At 39.9% G+C, this 18,772-nt stretch overlaps 1 protein-coding gene across 33 annotated transcripts in view; it reads left to right on the top strand.

Annotated features, from left to right (window-relative positions):
- Positions 1-6,129: 6,129 nt before the first annotated feature.
- Positions 6,130-18,772, top strand: part of KCNMA1 (potassium calcium-activated channel subfamily M alpha 1) — a 430,172-nt gene continuing 417,529 nt past the window's right edge. For 31 of the 33 annotated variants that reach the window (XM_071563758.1, XM_071563757.1, XM_071563755.1 and 28 more), the window contains exon 1: positions 6,981-7,648. In XM_071563758.1, coding sequence (XP_071419859.1) covers positions 7,337-7,648 — 312 coding nt within the window. In that variant the 5' untranslated portion in view covers positions 6,981-7,336. Of the gene's footprint in view, positions 6,929-6,980; positions 7,649-18,772 lie in introns of those variants that run through there. The other 2 variants (XM_071563747.1, XM_071563746.1) reach the window with 2 other exon arrangements.

Raw genomic sequence — 18,772 nt, 5'->3', positions numbered from 1 at the left:
ATAGAAGACTTATATCTTCCCTGTACTCTTATAACAGTTTCTCTATTGTTGCATTAGAAGTTTCTGGGCCTATCTGGAAAGACCAATGAGTGCCAATATTTATACAAAGAACTGGAGAGCTTCCACAAAACAAAAGTTGTGCAGAAACAAGTCCTCTCAGTGCCCTGATGAGTTTGCAGGGTGATGTTGCTGTCCTGGTTTGATACAATACAACAAAACCAATAAAAAGCACAGTCAGAGAAGTTTCGCCCTTCTTCTTACTGCTACCCTGCAGTGGTTCTTTGCACACCACTGCAAGTAACTTATTTCTCTGCTGGTCATTGTCATTCAGTACAGAGTGAAGGGTTTGCTGCTTCTCTCTATGGTTTGGTCATCAAGGCCCACTCAGAAAACAGGGAACTAATGGTTTAAGAGAGACATTGTAAAGGTCTTTTTCTTCATGTGATTAGTTTTAGATATTGTTGATGCATTACTTAACTGCTGTTTCTGTATCTCTCTTTGTTAGTCTACCTGTGCTTAACAGGGGTTGCTGCTATTCTGTCTTCAGAATATCCTGATATCTTTCCACTTTTTTCTCTCCTGTGGTAAAATCCCTGACTGGAAGGAAAAATCATTAGTAACAACAGTAATAAACAGGCTTTGATTCGCAGGAGTCAAGAATACTTTTAAATGTGTGGATTGATATTTATTAAATGCACTTACAAACCTCAGACAATGTAATATAGATTAATTAATATCGCACCTTGGGTCATAATTTATGCTGTCATATTTTTTCAGATGTTAGCCATGTGTTAACATTCCATTAATGCATAAACCATACTCATTTTCCAATAATAAGTGGTTCTACTTGTAAGAAATATCACATCTAATCAAATACCACATGATTTGGTAAACTTGGTAAGAAGAAAATGAGGATAAGGAAGTACACTTAGGTTTATCTCTTAGAAAAATACAGGGATATCCAAGAATTTCTTTATTTAAAAAAAAAGTTCAAAGAAAATACTCTATGTTTGCAATATTCATTTGTATTAAATTCCTATTCATACTTATGGATTAGCGTGAACAAGGGATTTTCTTTAATATTTTATTTGGCTGGATTGAATGCAAGGGTTCCAGTACTCTGGAGATGATTGCTCTGAATGACTGGGTGACCCATTAAAGCATTCTGCTGAGGTATGTCTTTGTCCTGCCAGCTGGAGGATTTTGCCAGGGTTAAGTGCCAAAATAGATCTCAATACCAAAGTTTTAACTAATTCAAGGAAATTGTTACGTAACCTCCCTGCCAAGAATAGTGTACACGTATACGGTTACAGAGAGATGTGATGAGGTTGAATATATTCGTATTTGCAGGAGTACTTTGATAAGAAGGTGTCAGAGCATGCAATATATTATCTTGCTAAATATGTACTTCAGTCTTTGAACAGGGATTGGGCAGATGGAAAATAAGCTAAACAGAATTTTCAATTAATATGTACCAAAATAGGTTGTCTAAATTCTATGGAAAGAACAACCACTAAAGATAATGATTTGCCATAAGCAAATATATAGTTATAGTCATATGAGTATCATCTCCTGCTAATATTTCCTCTTTAGAGTGTTTCAAATAAGGACACCACATCCAGACTTACATGTGTTTTACATCAGTAGAGGCTCTTCCTCAGTGTCTCAGAGAGCAAACATTTTGCATTAGAACAAAAATATCTCAGAATTATTTCATTATGCAATTTTGTTTCCAGTATCCATCTACTCACTATACATTTATCATTTTTCACTCTGCTTCCAGGACGAAATAGGAATAGTATGGAATAGTATTAAAGTGAGGTTCAGAGTTAATTATGCAAGACATCTCTGCTTATATGGAAAGTCTGTTTGATATTGTGCCTCTAGCATTTGAAGTCAAGACCAGTGCTCCAGTGACCTCAGAAATACAGATCTAGCCTCTTGACTAGTAAAATCTTTTTACTGTAATTCTGTGGTAATTCTGTGTGTAAGTACTTGCCCTGCCATAGCTACTAAAGTTACATAAAAGCCAACAGCATATTCTACAGGGACAACAAAAATGTGAAGGAGGCTGTTGGCCACAAACTGTTGTTATTTAATACTAATTACATACAGCATAACATAACAACAGCACATCCTATATTGGATTATTCAGGTAGCCACCCAAAGACTGGTGTTGCAGAGAATAAATGCATATCTGATTGTTGGAATTTTGTGGATTTTACCTTGAAAAATATTTATCTTTAGAGAACCTTAAGCTGCTTGTTTAATATTTACTCTCTACCTTAATCAAATGGGAAGGTTTTATATAATCATTAAACAAAAAGTTGTGGTAAACAAGTTTATGGTATATTGGCAAATAAAGTCTTTTAGCCTTTTGTAATATTATTTCTCTCTAGATAATGGCATGCAATTGTTTTCTATCATTTCCCCAGACTCAGTTAAACCAAATGCCTTTAGGCAAAACTGGGAAGTAAAAATTTATTCTCTCACATTTCACTTCTTAAGAAACAAAATATTCTTTGTATAATGTAGTCATCATTTAGAAAACACATAAATCTTACACTGTTAGTCCATTCATAGTTTTTTTTTCCCCAAACTGCCATGCCAAATTAATCTGTGGTGCAATATTGTGTCACCAGTGAAGCTGGGCCACCTACTTGCTTGAACTCTTTAGTTTTAATGGAAAGATTTATCATTCCAGAGTTTCTTTGTCTTCAGTATTTACCACACGGATGCTTGGAAATCCTGACTGTTAGGCTGTTATTATCTCTTTTCTTTATATAGTATATGCTTTCCTTCTTTTTTAATCATGGTTTCCTGTAATGGAACACAAGGAAAATTGTCTCATGAAAGCAAAATAAAAAACCCACTGTGATTTACATGTGACTCATATAGGTACAGTTATGCAACTATATTATCTTTGTTGTGTTCATTGCACTTAATTCGTTATTGATAATGAGTAATTTTGCAAGTTATATTATCATAAAATGCAGTAGCTTGTTCTTCCTTGTATATTTAATTACTAAACCCAAGAATGTCCTAGGTGTTTGGATCATGGATGAACAGAGATGGGGGATTTAATTGTAAAGATCCAGGTTTGATGAATATTTCAAATACTTTGCCTCTGATACTGTACACAGAATATCCACAAGAGGGAACTGTTTTACATAAAGAGGAGTCATTTCCCTGCTGCAAAACTACTGCTTTCTGGAACATAATTCTCCAGAATTATGTTGAGCTGGCATGATTGTGTCCTTGACCACGCTATCTGATAGCAACAGGAAAAGTACAAATAAGCATTGTGTTTGTTATGTTCTGTAAATAGTATTGTTAAATAAATTTTGAGCTCTTGTGTTGAAATATTAAACAGACAACTAATCTGAAAACTAATAGATGAAAGTTTTCTGTTTGCTCATAATAGACCTCTCCAGGAAATAGAGCTGGAAGATCTTCTTTACTCAGAAGGCAACACAAAATGCAGTTGTTATCTCAATAAAAGAAGAAAGTAGCCCTAGTGGGCTTTCTCAAACTCTGCTTTATAAAACCTGCAGGCCTTTCCTGATTCATAGAGGAGTAAGCTCAGATGGGATTTAACTTGAGAGATACTCATTCAAGAATCATTTGTATCTCTGTCTATGAATAGATGAACAAAATACAAAATTACCTACCTTGTCTTTTGCAGATAATTCCTATTAAGCAAACTTTTCGCTGGTAAGTTTCACCAGTTGACGTCAATATTTACTTTTTAGTGTGAGTTTTATCACAAATATTAGGACAACTGAGCAATATTTATGTAAATAAGTTTTGTTTATACGACTAACAGAAAAGGTTTTCCCCTGGATACATAATGTAAAATTTATAAACTAGGACTCCTAATGTATGTGTTTGTTGATTTATTAATAGTTTTGGAGCGTGAGAACTTAAAATCAGCTTTTTACAACAGGTCACAAGAAATTTCCTACCTACCCTTCTCCAAGTTTGTATGTAAACTTTGTGTGAACACGTTCATATCAAATTACTTTAACATACAGACTATATTCTGTGCTGTACTGTCCTGTGTATTTGTAGGTACAGTGTTATGGGGATGATATTTTAGAAGTGCCTAATTATCCTGTTTGCATCTGGAGTGCTCTTGAAACCAGTGTCTGCAGCACTCAGCTGCAGCAGTACAGAGAGTCAAATAAATACCTTTTAACTTATACCTTCTGAATGCATAAAGCAAGAAAACATATTTTCAGACTACAGCACCTCTGTCAAATCTTCTGGGCCCTGTTAAACAACAGCAAGGGAAAATATATGTCATACCCTTGGCTTCAGAGACTCATCCTTTATTATCTGCCAGACCAGAATGCAGAAGAAATTCCATCATGCAAAAACCTTCCCTGGGATGTGCTGCTCAGCTGCTCTTCATTGTCCCAGTCTTTCAAGGTGCACAGGGGTCGTGGTTTCTATTAGCTGTAAGAGTGCCTGTAAGTACCTGGCACTTCTGAAGATCAGACATCAAGTGGCTGTGTTACAGTGCTCCTGCCCTCGTTCCACTCCTGGTGTTTGCTGGTGGATAAAAGGATTCGCAGGTATGTGTGCAGCTGCAAAAAGGGTGCTGCTTGAACACCAAACCAGGAATGCAGAGCAAATGACCATCAAGACCAGGTTCTGCAGGAGCCAAGGCACACGATTCTGTCACAACAACACTTTGGGGCCCAGGTGGCTTTCTAGCTGTGGAGAGGGTTGGTAATGCAAAGACGTGGGAGGGGGTAGCAGCTGTGGCAGTGCAGTCTAGGGTTGCATGTGGCAGCTGTGACATGCAGTTTCTTTTCAATCTGACTTGTTTTCTACATGTAGAAATCCTCAACTTAATACCTTCTTACAACACTCTCCTGGGAATAGTCTGCATCAGGTGTGCTACATAACTGACTGCCTGTTTTCCTCCAGGATAATGTAGTATTTTTCTCACTTGTACACACCTCCATATTATTATCTAACATTTTCTCTATTTAGAGGCCTCTGTTAAACCCTTCTTGAAAAAGGAAGCTTTCTCTTGAAGGAACAGATTGGAGAAACAGACTAGAGTGAGACACCATGATAAACTTGCAGAATTATTGCATGAAAAAAGTGGAGTTGAGAGGGTTAGAGAGCTCCATAAAAAGCTTAGAGAACTCATAAAAAACTCATTAACATCACGTAAGCAGAAAACAAAAATAAATAAACCCCGGGAAGATGCAGAAACAGAAACTACTACTAGTAAAGGTTAAGAGATTACTCTTCATAATGGTGGCTCTCTGCTGGTGTAGCGACTAGATAAGATGGGGGAATGTCACACACACAAAGACTGCTGTATTTTACCCTTGGAAAGATGTCAAGAGGATCTGCATAATACTTTGTAGAGACAATTCAGCGAGCAGACCATGTGCCAAAAAGAGATTTTGATTTATATATAAATAAATACATATCTAGACTTATAAATTCCTCTGCTTTTCACCATGAATCCGATAAAAGGTAGGAGACAACTATCCGAATTTTCTTGCTGGTTTCCTCTTTCCCCTCCTCAAGCGTCTAATTTTAAATTGCTGCTTATATTTCTAAGGGTTAATTTCAGGAACGTTCTTGGGATGTGCGGCAATTTACCGTGCGTTTGCGGAGCTTTCGCAGTACTTCCCCCGTGACAATGAAAAACAAACCACGAATGCCTTCAGCGGGAAAACCCACGCCACGGTTCCCCGATGTTTATTTCATGCTCCCTTAGCGCGTTTCCATGCCAGCTCCCCCGCCGAGCGCATCCCCGGGCACCTGCTGCTGCAGCTCAACCGGCTCCCGCCAGCCCCGGGCGCGCCCCCGTGTCCGCCCCGCTCCCTCCCGCTGCCCCGCGGCTGCCGACCCGCTCCCACCGCCCCCGAAGACGCTGTTCCGGCCGGGCTGCGGAAGGGTCGCGCTAGTCATCGCGCCGCGCTGCGCGTCGCGGGAGGGACGGGGGAGATGGGATGGGGGAAATGGGATGGGGGAGATGGGCGCGGGGGCTCGGCGGGGGCCGGGGCCGTGACAGCGCCGTGCGTTGGCCGCTGCGTCATGACATCCTTCGAACCGGCCCCGCGCACGGCCGGCGCGGGGGGGCCGCTGCCGCTGCCCCCGCCCCACCGCGGCTGCGGAGAGCGCGGCGCGGCGGCGATGGACGCGCCGGGGCCAGCGGGACTTGTTGGACCGGCAGCTCCCCGGCGCGGCTGGGCACCGCCTCGCCGCCACCTGTGAAGCACCTCGGCAACATACAGCGCCCCGCTCCCGCCTCGCCGTCCTCCGGAGCCGTCGCTCGGCACCTCAGCGGCCCCGCGAGCAGAACCGAGCGGCCGCGGGGCGGGGAGCGCGGCGGCGCTGCCCATGGGGCGCCGGGAGCCCGCCTGAGCCGAAGCCCCCTACCCCGGCGGCAGCGGCAGCAGCAGCGGCACCCCGGGCCAGCCCGGCACCTCCGCCCCGCGGGGCCTTGGACGCGCCCACGGAGGGGCCGCGGCTGCGGGGCCGTCGCGTCCCCCCGCGGCCGATAGGGAGGGGCGGGAGCCGGCGGCGCCGCTGCGCGTGTGGGAGCAACAGCCTGAGCGACAGCCGGGCCCTGGAGGGAGCTCCCGAAGGATGGGCGAGGAGGCGGCGGCAGCGGCAGCGCACGCACAGATGGGCCAGCGGAGGATGAATTAGGAGCCACAGAAAGCTGCTGCCGGCACCGAGGGGGGAAGAGGAGAGGAAGGGGCTGGACTTGGAAGAGGAGGAGGGTGCACGGGGGGGACTAAGTATCGCTAATAACAAGTTAAAGACTATTAACAATAATAACAGACCACCTCCGGGAGGATCCGCGGCGGAGGCTGAGTGAGGGATCCCCGCTGAGCCCAGCGGGGTCGCAGCGCTGGTATCTTCGAGAGACGCTGCGAGGCAGCAGTTTGTGGTGGTGGTGGATGATTTTTTTAGGGTGGGCGGGGTGGGGGTTGTGTATGCGGGAGAAGAAAGGGGTGGGAATCTGAGGAGGAGACTATATTTTTATTATTACTTTTAATTTTTAAAAATATTATTTTCGCCGTACAACGAGGACGCTCGGAATTCACAGCCTGACGGCTCCCGAGAGGGACCCGGGAATTGTGCGGTCGCTTTTCTTCACCTGCTTTTTTGTTTGTTTGGTTTGCTTGTTTCTTTTGATTGGGGGCTTCTTATTTTTTATTACTCTCCGTAGCCCTTCACCGCTGAGCAGCGGCGGCAGCAGCAGCAGCAGCAATATGGCTGGTGATGGGTTTTTTGGGGGGCGCTGGCAGCGGGAGGAGCTCTCGGAAGCCCCTGCGCGCCCGGCTCGCTGTTAGCTATGGCAAATGGCAGCGGCGGCGGCTCCTACCCGGGCGGCAGCGGCGGCGGCGGCATTAGAATGAGTAACAATATCAACGCCAACAATCTCAACACAGACTCGTCCTCCTCCCCCGTCAATGTGCCCAAGATGGATGCGCTCATCATCCCGGTGACCATGGAGGTGCCCTGCGATAGCCGCGGACAGCGCATGTGGTGGGCTTTCCTCGCCTCATCCATGGTTACTTTCTTTGGGGGACTATTTATCATCCTGCTGTGGAGGACCCTCAAGTACCTGTGGACTGTCTGCTGCCACTGCGGGGTCAAAAACAAGGTAACTCCCCCTCCCCTTCCCCTCCTGCTGCCGGTGATGATTTGGTGTGCTGCTGGTGGTGCCGTTGGTGCTGGTGGTGAGAAGGAGTAGTAGTAAGAGCCCAGCCTTGTAGACCAGGACACCTCGGCGAAGTGGCAACTGGAGGGCTGTTGTTGGATGGCAGTGTGCTGGCTGCCACCTCTTATGGTGGTGTTGCCACGGGCTGTTTGGGGCCGTGGGGAGTGTGGCTGGGGGTGTGAGGTGCTGGGTGCAGTGCTGAGGCATGTCCTGTGTTCCCTGCTTTCTATTCCACCCATACAGGGATTCATTCGTTTTCATCTGTTAGCACAAAAAGTTACACCTGGTGTCCACTCACCCTCAGTGAGGCACATACTGGTGTAATGGGACAGTTTTAATCAGAAGTTTATATGCACCCAGACTACATACGATGGTGGGCTGGGAGCTTGCGTTTGCTGGTCTAAACTCTCAGTTCCCTTGTGGAATGAGAAACTTTGGCAAAATTGAAAAGGTAAATTTCTCATTCAAGTAAATCTCTTTAAAACTAGTTCCACTTCCTGAGAATCTTTGATGCTTCTGTTTGTTAAATTAACTGTAGCTATCTAGAGGCATTCACTAAATTTGTAACACACTAAATCAGTATTCTCTTAAGTGTGAAGGCTTTGAGGCACCCTCCCTGTTCCTTTCATTTTTGCATATTTCCAGGTGAAAGAAAGCAAAGTACGAGTTAAGTTCAGCTCCTGCCTTAAAGGATCTCTTTCCAATCCAAAGCTAAGAACTTACTCAGGTCCACACTTTAATTTTGGATTAAGACAAATGGGATAGAAAGTGTTAAGACTCTGTATTGTGAAAGTGGATTTTGACAGACCCCCAAATAGACCAGCAGCTGGAGTTTCTCCCCTTCCCTTTTCACATTTTTTGAATTACAAATGGAATAATATCTGCTTCAGTTATTCCTGGCACACAGACACCCACAAAAACGCACACACCTTTTAATATATGGTTGCTAGGTTGCTGGCTTGCTTTGACGTACAGTGAGCTGTCTCCCCCTTACTCCTGTCCCCTCACCCCATAACACACTTGATACAGCACTTGGGGAAAATGTGAAACAAAGTTACAATGTGAGAAGTTAAGGTACTTGTATGTTATGTAGTAGGAAGGGTCTAACACTTAGGGGAAATGAGAAACAAAGTTACAATGTGAGAAGTTAAGGTACTTGTATGTTATGTAGTAGGAAGGGTCTAACACTTAGGGGAAATGAGAAACAAAGTTACAATGTGAGAAGTTAAGGTACTTGTATGTTATGTAGTAGGAAGGGTCTAACACTTAGGGGAAATGAGAAACAAAGTTACAATGTGAGAAGTTAAGGTACTTGTTTGTTATGTAGTTTGAATTGCCTATGAACCTCCACATTCCAGTTGGAAGTTAAAGCAACTACAGTGAGCTTGGTCTGTCTATGCAAGGACTGAGTGCTAGAGTTAAGGAATAAAAGCTTTTAAGTCAACCTAAAGCACCAGGAATCCTACTAGGTGGCACTTCTTCTCTATAAGCAGTTTTTATTTTATTTAAAACCAAACCTGAACTTTCTTAGAGAGTCGTTAGCAAGACATCATGACACATGAATTTGTGATAAGATACCAGTTCCTACAACAGTAAAAGGCGATTTTCAGGAAAGAGTGAGTAGTGAAGACTTATGTTTGGGTTTTTTGAGCATTTAGCATTTTGTTCTCCACAGAATGAGACAAATCTAGAAGGGCTATCAGGGATCTTGATGAAAAAGAAAAAAATTCAGGTTATTACCTTGTGCTTCTTTCCTTGAGAGAGTAAAAAGTCAGAGACTTGTACACAGACTTTTTATGTATGGTGTGATGGTGGGTATTGTTGATCAGATAGTCCATTATTGTGAGGCAGTCAGTTTAAAGCAGATCAGTCATTCCTTAACCAGTATAGAAAGACATATCCAAATTGTCTTTAAAACCTCACAGCCTAAATGTGTCAGTTTGGTAAGTAGCAGGCATCATCAAGGGGTTCCAACACTTAGAGTCTGAATGCTTGCACACACTATGGCTATGTCAGGTTGTAAGATTTATTTCATCTTTGAAACCTGAATAGTTCTGTGAGTGTCATTGCCTGGAGCAGGAGGATAAAGGACTCTGCAGGTAGGGGGAGATATATGTCTCTTTTTAGAACCTATTTGTTCCACTTGTAAGGGTTTTCAAGACTCTGGTGAAGAACTTTCAAAGGCTGATCCTGCATTCCTTTCATGATAAAATGGGGAATTGGAGAGAAGTCTGTATATGCAAGGAGTAACTCGTTATTCCAAACCAGTTTTCTAGTATTTAGAGTATAAAGGGTAACTGAAGTAACAACTGGAAATGTCTTAAATTTCGCTGTTATCAAGCACGTGCCTTGTGCTGCATGGTGCCAAGGCTGCCAAGGCTGCTGGTGAAAAATGTGAATTCTTACATATGCCATGTCGACTATATTGGACCTGTTAGCAAAAGCAATTTTAGAAGAAGTAGCTCCTCCTACTGCAGGATTGAAGAAGTTTTCTGCATATTAGGACTTTTCATTCCCTGTGCTGCCTCTTCTGCTACTCCACAAGTTGCAGTGGAGTTGGGTTATTCAGCATCATCTCACTATGTGAAGAGCAGTCCCAGTGAGAGAACTAAAAGAAATCTTTCTCATGTCTACTTTCTGTGGCTTCTTATTGAATAATTCATATATGTATGTGAATAATTCAGAATTACTGTGCTAACATTCATGTCCATATATGTTATTGCAAGGAACTGCAAGAAGTTTCAGTTTTTCTCCCTGCTATACTCAAAGTACAATATTGTATTCCATGGATTTGTCTGTGATCGTCAACTTGACTTTAGGATGTAACACTTTTTAATAGATACATAGAAGGGTTTAGGATGTGGTTTCTTTAGTTGTTTTCCCCTCCTTAACTCATTCAGTTTAAGGTTGGAATTTAAAAACATATACAGTTAAGCACTTGGTGGTATAAAATTTTGTTATGACTTTTTTTTCTTGCAGATAAGAAAGGCCAGATACTGTAGGTCAAGAATATGAACACTGCTAATAGAGTTATCAATATTTCCCCTTAAAATTCCATATCTAATATATGTAATTGTATATGAATATAACATTAATATTAATCATGTACTAAGAATGATTGCTGAGGTTTTAGGATTTTTGTGCTCCATGCTTGTTTTGTGAGTTGACATTGAAAAAAAATCTGTCAAAAAGAAAATGTAAATCTTGACCTGTGTTGTCAGTGTTTCATGTAATGTGACAGTCATTACAACTGAAGTCCTTGTATTCCTTTATTTAATAAGGTATATAATTTTAGATGCCATTTTTGAAAATTAGGTACAGTCTAATTGCAAAGACTTTACAAAGGCTAGTTTTCTCCACAATGTTTATATCTACCTTTTCAGTAATGATTAGATATTGTTAGAGAACTTGTTTTGTCATTGCATTTTCTTTGTCCCTTGATCAACTCATTTCTATTTGTGTATGAATACTAGAATGTGAGATTGAACTTCATTGAGCTGGTCTCTGACACCATTAGTTGCTCTCATTTCTGGCAATAGCAGAAAAATAAAATAAATATGCATGATGTACACAGTAGACATAGAGGCTAAATGTGTATTATACAGTCTGTAGTTCTTTTGATTATTTGGATCTGCCTCTGCTTTTTCTATGCTCCTTAAGGGCATTTTCTACTGACATTATCTGATATTTTTGCTCTGAACAAACTAAAACATGAAGAAGGAGCAGTGGAAGGAGAGACCACAAGTTTGGGGCTCCTGGAGCTAGCCAGTGCAGAATGAAGTGGAATTTGTACCTTTCTGAGGAAGATGATACCAGACCCTTTGTCACTGCTTCTTGGTTCCCCAGTGAATGGTATCTGTTAAGGACCTTATGTCATCAAGACTCTAGCAGGTAGAATGTATCCTTATTGCAATGCTCTTGGTGTTTTGAAGAACTTTCCTTCCTCACAACCCAGGATTTGTATACATATAAAATGAAATTACATTATGATTATGGATAGCAGTTGCCAGCCTGAATTTACAAACCATGATAGTCTTGTTTGACGTTGGTTTACATATTTTTGAAATGTAATAACTTATACAGTGCTGGATTTGGTGAGTAGAATCTGAACAACATTCCCATTTGTTTTGAATAGAAAAATTCTGTTATTATTGGAAATACAGTGTTTGCAGAAATCTTCTTTGAAAAGTTAAAAAATTTAACCAAAACTCCAAAGCCTGAGAAAATTTTTAAGTGAAAAAATGAAAGTTTTTCCTAAAAGAGGCAGTATTCATACCAATCTGGCTCTTGTATATACTAGGTTTGATGATTTCCGAGCCATACCTGCATAACCATCCTCTCCAAATGAAAAAAAATTGAGGCATGATACATTGAGAAGAGTGAGAGAGTACATTGGAAAACACATGTGAAACCATAATGCAGGAGATCCCTTCATTTAAATCTGTACGTGGAAACCTCACCTTGACTCTCTTGAAGATGTACCGAGCAGCAGCATATGCTGAACAACTGGAAGGCTCAAGGGATTAGCAGTGGACTGTAATGCATTTTGCTTGTTAATCACATGCACAGCCTGGCTCAGGCATCCTTGTCTCATGGCTATCAGGTGGTCTGCACACAATTACTCTGCGACAGTCCCACTGGACAGGTTGCCAGTGGAGAGATGGCCATGGTGGAGAGGTCAGGGTCTGAAAGAAGACATACTTGCAGCTTTTTCTAGGTGCTCTTTCTACAAGTGAATAAAGTCACTGGTATGGAGAGGTGTATTCTGCTGTGTTCCATGCTGTGAAAAAGAAGATACTTTTGGCTCTCTGAAGTGAATTTCACATTTTCTAAACACATGCTAAAATTGGTTATGCGTACAGAAAAGAAAACATATAGACAAGGATTTAAGCTATAAACCAAACATTGTTGACCTAAATGTTATTTGGATACAGTATCATACTTCCTTTCAAGGCTTTTCAACACATATATTTAAGGAGAAATCTGCATTCAAAAAGAATATGCAACTCTCACATGTTTGCAAATCTGTAAATGCTGGTTGGAAACCATTAAATTTCACACCCCTCCCCCCCCCCCCCCCCAGTTGAGCTCAACAGAAGAAATGCCTATAATAGCAAACAAAAAGTTTTTAAGTAACAATGATCTATGTACTCAGTTTTGATGTGGTGGGATTTCCAAATGCAGAATGAGGGCATTTTACAGACCCAGAGACAGAAAGACTGAAAATTTAGAGAGCTCAGTCCTAAGTATAATCTCTGCAGGGACAGAACCTAATGATTATAATTTAAAATAGCAGTGGTGGTCCTTGTATGTCTTGTATTATTGCAAAAAAATGGCTTGTGAATCTTAGTCATTGAGTATCCTTCCTGGGACAAATCCTAAAAAGAAGTAGTAATCTCTAGTCAACAGGCAAAATACAGAGCAGCAGTCAGTGTTACTTCTAAGATTGGCTCTGCTATTCTGTGGAATCCAACTCAGAGTGACAAAAGTTTATGTGAATTTCAGGGTTGGCTGGTGATAATTCCTCAGCAGGATCAGGCTGTAGTTCAGCAGCAGAGAGGCATTTTGTAGTGTGAGGTTGTAGGGCAGCAACCGCTGTGGAGATGTAAACATAAAATAACACCAGATGAGATTAGAGGACAGGCTATCCCTTTGGTTCTACTAAACAGTCACACTTTATAAAATTACGTACTTTACATGTATGAAAATTATTGACTTATCAGAAGTCTGAGAAGGGCACAAAGAATACAGTTTGTGGAGGTTTTCTAAGGGAAAGATTGCTGAAACATTATGTGTGGGTGTTAATGGTTAAAAAATATTTTTCTCCCCCACATATGATTTTAGTGACAGAAGGAAAGCACCTACACTTGAAACAGCTCTCATACAAAACTGTTTCTGTAGTGAGTTCATATGCTGCCACATGGCTGAAGGCTTAGAATCACAGAGTATCTCGAGTTGGATGGGAGCCGTAAGGATCATTGAGTCCAACTCCCTGCTCCTTGCAGGAATACAATGCCTGACTGGGAAGTGAGCACAAAACTCTGTTAGACCACAAGACTCGACTGGCATTTATGTGAACTTTACACAGTTCTGAATGCACCAATTCCAAATAAGACCTCCTGGTTTGTAAGTGTGATCACTTTGTCTGTGACACATAGGTCACCTTGGGTGACAGTGGAGGGCGGAAGTACAGCAAAAGTTTGGTAGTGCTTTTAACAATAGTATAGCTGTATGAATAAATGAAAAAAGAAAGATACCTATCTTCCATGTCTGTCAGAGCAGGTCAGAAAGGCGGATTTTGAATTCTGAAAGTATTTATAGCCTGAGAATACATTCGGTTTGCATCTTTGAGAGGAACACTTCATTTCCATATATAGTATGCATGGTTCTGTTTAAATGAATGTGCTGCCACTGAAATGTGTTGAGCTTAGTTTGCTTTGAGATGATGTATTGCTTATATTTGTCTGTTTGAGAGTTACAGAAATGAGCGTGTTATCCAAAGTCTGTTGAAATAGAGGGAGGCAGTCCTAGTAACTTCATTGGCTTTGGACTCGGGCCCAGATATTCACAGTGTTCTAGATGAATTAGTTGTTTTTTCTTTTTAATTTATTCTTATATTAACATTTTAAGCTTTTAAAAGCTTTTTTGTCTTATTGTGGTGAGGTTTATTTACTTGGCTTGTGGCCATTATGTCTAAGATTTCAACATTAAAATCATAATATTTAAAAATCCCACAAGGTATGTTTTCATTGCAGTCAAGAATTATACCTTCTGCCAGGCTGCCCTTGGAAATCAAGACTTGGTACTATCATGGCATCTCTCCTGCGAGCTGATATGCAATGGTAAATATTGGCTCTTTTTTTAGATCTGCACTAAGTGCACATTTAGTGGAACTGGCAGAGGTCCCTTGCCCTGTGGATCACCTGCAGGACAAACGCATGTGCAGCTGCAGTCATGAGTCCTGGAAATCCCTTTGCATGTCATGAGCTTTACTACCTAATTTAAATATTAGAACAGCTAACGTATAATGGAGAAAAAACCCCAAATCTCATCACCATGCCAGGAAGGTGTGGGGGAGCACCATAACCTCATGAGCTATTGTAGCATCACACAATGACTGAGTGGCTTGTCACTGTAACTATTAAATACAGGTCTACTGTGTTGCTCTTTTATTACTCTTTTCATAACAAGAAATGAATTTATATTACAGTTTTGTTCCCCTTTCTCCAAACAGATACTGACTAAATATTTTGACATTTTCTTTCTTGTTATATTTAATTCATTTTTCATGGTATCTTTTAGATTTTTATGAAACAGTTTAGCTCTTTTTTTTTTTTTTGTTATACTAAAAAGGTAACTCACTTTTAATTTGCTGCTATTACTATTACAAAAATAAAGCGAAATGTATCAGAATGATTCTTCGTTTAAGCATCTTGTAAATTTATTTTAGTTGTGATTATGAACACATATTCTGCTGGAGAGAAGTAACGAAGCAGGTTACTGGCTTCTGTGACCTATAATGTTCATCATTGGTGTAGAGCAGTGTAGGTGCCTTCTGATATGGTGAATCCCTTGGCTACAAGTGATTTGACATCACTTTTTTGAAAGTGAATTTACTGATCAATAGGCAGAAATTGTGTGATGTTCTTACATTTTCTAGGTAATAATACTATAAGTATTGTTTCATAAAGAAGCTGGCAAACTTTACTTGAGTTTTAAGGACTGAAGAAAAAAACCTCTCCATAATCCTTTTCCTTTTATTCACAAGAACAGCTTAGTTCTTGTATAAGAACTAAGCAGCTGTAAAAGGAAACAACACAAAAAATAATTTTGATACTTGCAAAAAAAATTTTGGTTGCTTTGCTGTTACCTTAGGGTATAATAAAATATTTATTTACTAAAAGTAGAAAATGCTGTCCAGTGCATGGAACTTTGACTCTGCTTGTATGATCTAAGTGATAAAATTTGAATGTTAACTTAAATGATATGTAGTACAGGAAAACCTTCTTATCTTTGTGTTGCCAACACAATAATTCTACATGATTCTGGAAGCAGAAAAAAGAAACATTTAGTTTTCCTGATTTCCAATTTGTGGCATTATGTTTGTTATTAAGTTATGCATAATATTTAAAGAAAACCCACACACCAGTTGTTTAGGTTAATATCGGGAACTTGTGTCACTTGCACACAATAGGCATTTAGACACCTAAATTTATATTTAAGATCTGAATAAGATCTTAATCTGTATGGTTTTCAGTCAAAGGCAATTTCAGATAATTTCAGAAGAGGTATTACTGTTCTTGAAAACTTTTCTGTATTTAAATGTTTTTTCAATGAACATAACCTAAAATCCTGGGTTTTGTTTTGGTTTGGTTTGGTTTTTTTTGTTTGTTTTTGTTTTTAATGTTGAACTTACCATATTCTGGACTTCAGCTGGATTTACATAAGCCCCTGATTTCTCAATATATATAAATGTAGGAGAAGATACTTAAGTATTTGTAAAGTTACTGTTTTAAAGCTCTATAAAGCAATATATTCTCTTGCATTAATACCTAGTACTCTAAATTCTAATTTTCTTTTGCCTAAGAGATTGATAAAAAATATCTATTTTGAGCTGATTGCTCTAGAAATGACTGTAATAAAAATGGAGTTAAAAATAATTTTTCATGCTCCCATTTTGAAAATAGGGATGTAATTGGAATATGTTACCATTTCTATGGCTACAGTTGCTTTAATAAAGCTGTATATAAACTTTTGTCTTTATTGACTGTCCATGTGATTTCTTGTCTTTGGGTTTGTGTTCTTTAAAGTGAGAAATAGTAATGGTTTAAAATGAATAGATTTAATTTATTGGCTCCTATGCCAAGTGTGTACAAAAATAAAATGTATCCTTACAATTGATTCCAGAAACTGTGTTTAGACATTTTCCTGTCTTATTCAAGAATGGTTGAATGAGAGAATATATAGTCATGATTTGTGGAGGTGAAAAATAGTTCAGTCCCTAGGGTGAAATGTTTATTTATTTTTTCATAAACAAAAAAGCAAACCCAGAATTTCACAGGCATGTATGTTTGGTTTTCATACACAGAGATATAGAATACTTAGCTTCAAAACAGCTAACATTTCTGCCTGCAAGAGCTAAAGGGTACTGCAGAAGGGACTCCAGACTTGCATCAAGTGCAGTAACAGAGCAAGCCTGCTGAGTTACTAATTGTTGAACTCCTTTATTAATGATCTGCCAGAGTGTTGCTGAGTCTGGCTGAGAGGAGGGTCATATCACATAGTGAGCTGATATGAGGAGTGTGGGTGTGCATGTTGAAGTTGACTGGCTGATGGATAGAGCTCCACACTGTCATCAGCATTTGACTGCGCTGCTCCTGTGTGCTCTTGAGCATATGGGAACAGCAGTTTGTTTTAGAGCAAATCTGATTGTATGATTAGTTCTGTTAAGGTATCCAATCCACATTTTGCAGTGTTCCCATCTACTTTGTGACTTGGTACATAGTGAAGGTGATGTAAACCATACCTGATTTGCATGTTAAAGCTGAGTTGCATTGCTTACAACTTTTTTAAACACAAATTTAAGTCCTCAGAGCAACTTAAGTGTTTTGGGAGAGCATTATTTTTATTTAGTCTTCTAAGACTAGGCTTAGTATCCTGAGGTGATGATTTGACAGTGTTAATAAATCCTGAGGTTGTGTCTCATGTATTTTTGTTCTCCTAGCTCAATGAAAAATATTCATGAACAAAAAGTAGAGAAATCGTTTTAAGCGCATACTATTTTTATAACTATTTCTCAGTCTGAATTGTCTTTTCTCTGGGACAAGTAGTTTTGGTCCTGGGAATGGATTGCTTTCAGCAAGGAGTGCAAGAGTGTAGATTCTGTTGATTTGTAAGATATTTTTTGGATTTAAATGGTATGTGGATATGGCCTATGGTATAACTCCTATAGAAAAAAATAATGCCCATGACTTACAATTGGTGGCTTTAATGGTTATAAGTAAATGATAATGTGCTCTGAGATCTGATGAAAATGGCAGTTCACCTCATCTCATAACCAATTATGTGTCTTAAGACCATAGCAGTATTTTGGCCATTAATATCAGTGAAAAGAGGGGCTTCTTCACCCCTATAATTATATTGATGTTGGGTCCTGGGTGTCTAGTTTTACATTGTCAGCTTATTTGGGTTTGTTTTGACTGCTTTCTAACAATTTATAAGACCATCAAGTTAAAGTATTAGGTCATTCTTTTCTTAAACAAAACCAACCTCTTAAAAATCAATTATTTTTAATTGAAAAAAATGATTTAATTCAGTGCAATTTAGGGCATGCTACATTGGTGTAAAGTATTTTAAAACTTAATTGTGGTCTTCAGAATTTAATTATAGGTTGTTTCTGTACGTCTTCTGGCCTCATGTTTTTTATTAGATTACATATTCTTGTGTTAATGCTCTGTAACTGTCTTACCAGACTTTCTGAAGGTGAAAACCCGAGATTCTTGTTTAGTTGTGCGACACTTGGAGCTAAAACTGTGGAAATGTTTTAATATCAGGAGAGATGCAGTGTATCTGTTATGTAAACAGTCCTTGGAAAGATGGTATCACTTATAAGTGATTAAGCTGGTTTCTATCTTGTATTGATAAATTTGAAATAAAATTAGTTCCTGTACTATGTTTCAATGCTTCTGCATCATTTAAGTTCCATTTAGAGGGCTGAAGGACTTGTGGTTTTTGTTGTGTTTTCTGCAAGTGGGAAAATTCATTACTAGGGCTCAAGAATGTTGCTTTAAAATGTTCTACTCTATACAAGGATCATTGTATACTCAAAATTGGACTTAGCAACTTAAAAGATTTATCTGAACTATTTTTCTACTGTAATATTCTGAGGCCACATGGTTTTGCTGGCTTAGTTATGCCAGATCCTATTACCAGCTTTGACAAAGGGGCCATCGACTGCCTCATGGATCTTATGATGTGAAAGCAGATAATAAGGAGAAAGCCAGGAGAGCAGGAGGATTGTCAAAGAGCTGTTTTGCCCCAGTCCATATAAAGCAACCTAGTGATCAA

This window comes from Pithys albifrons, chromosome 9, assembly GCF_047495875.1.
Source record: "Pithys albifrons albifrons isolate INPA30051 chromosome 9, PitAlb_v1, whole genome shotgun sequence".
Lineage (NCBI taxonomy): Eukaryota > Metazoa > Chordata > Aves > Passeriformes > Thamnophilidae > Pithys > Pithys albifrons.
The sequence above is the reverse complement of the archived record's forward strand: the minus strand, read 5'-3'. Positions and strand labels throughout refer to the sequence as shown.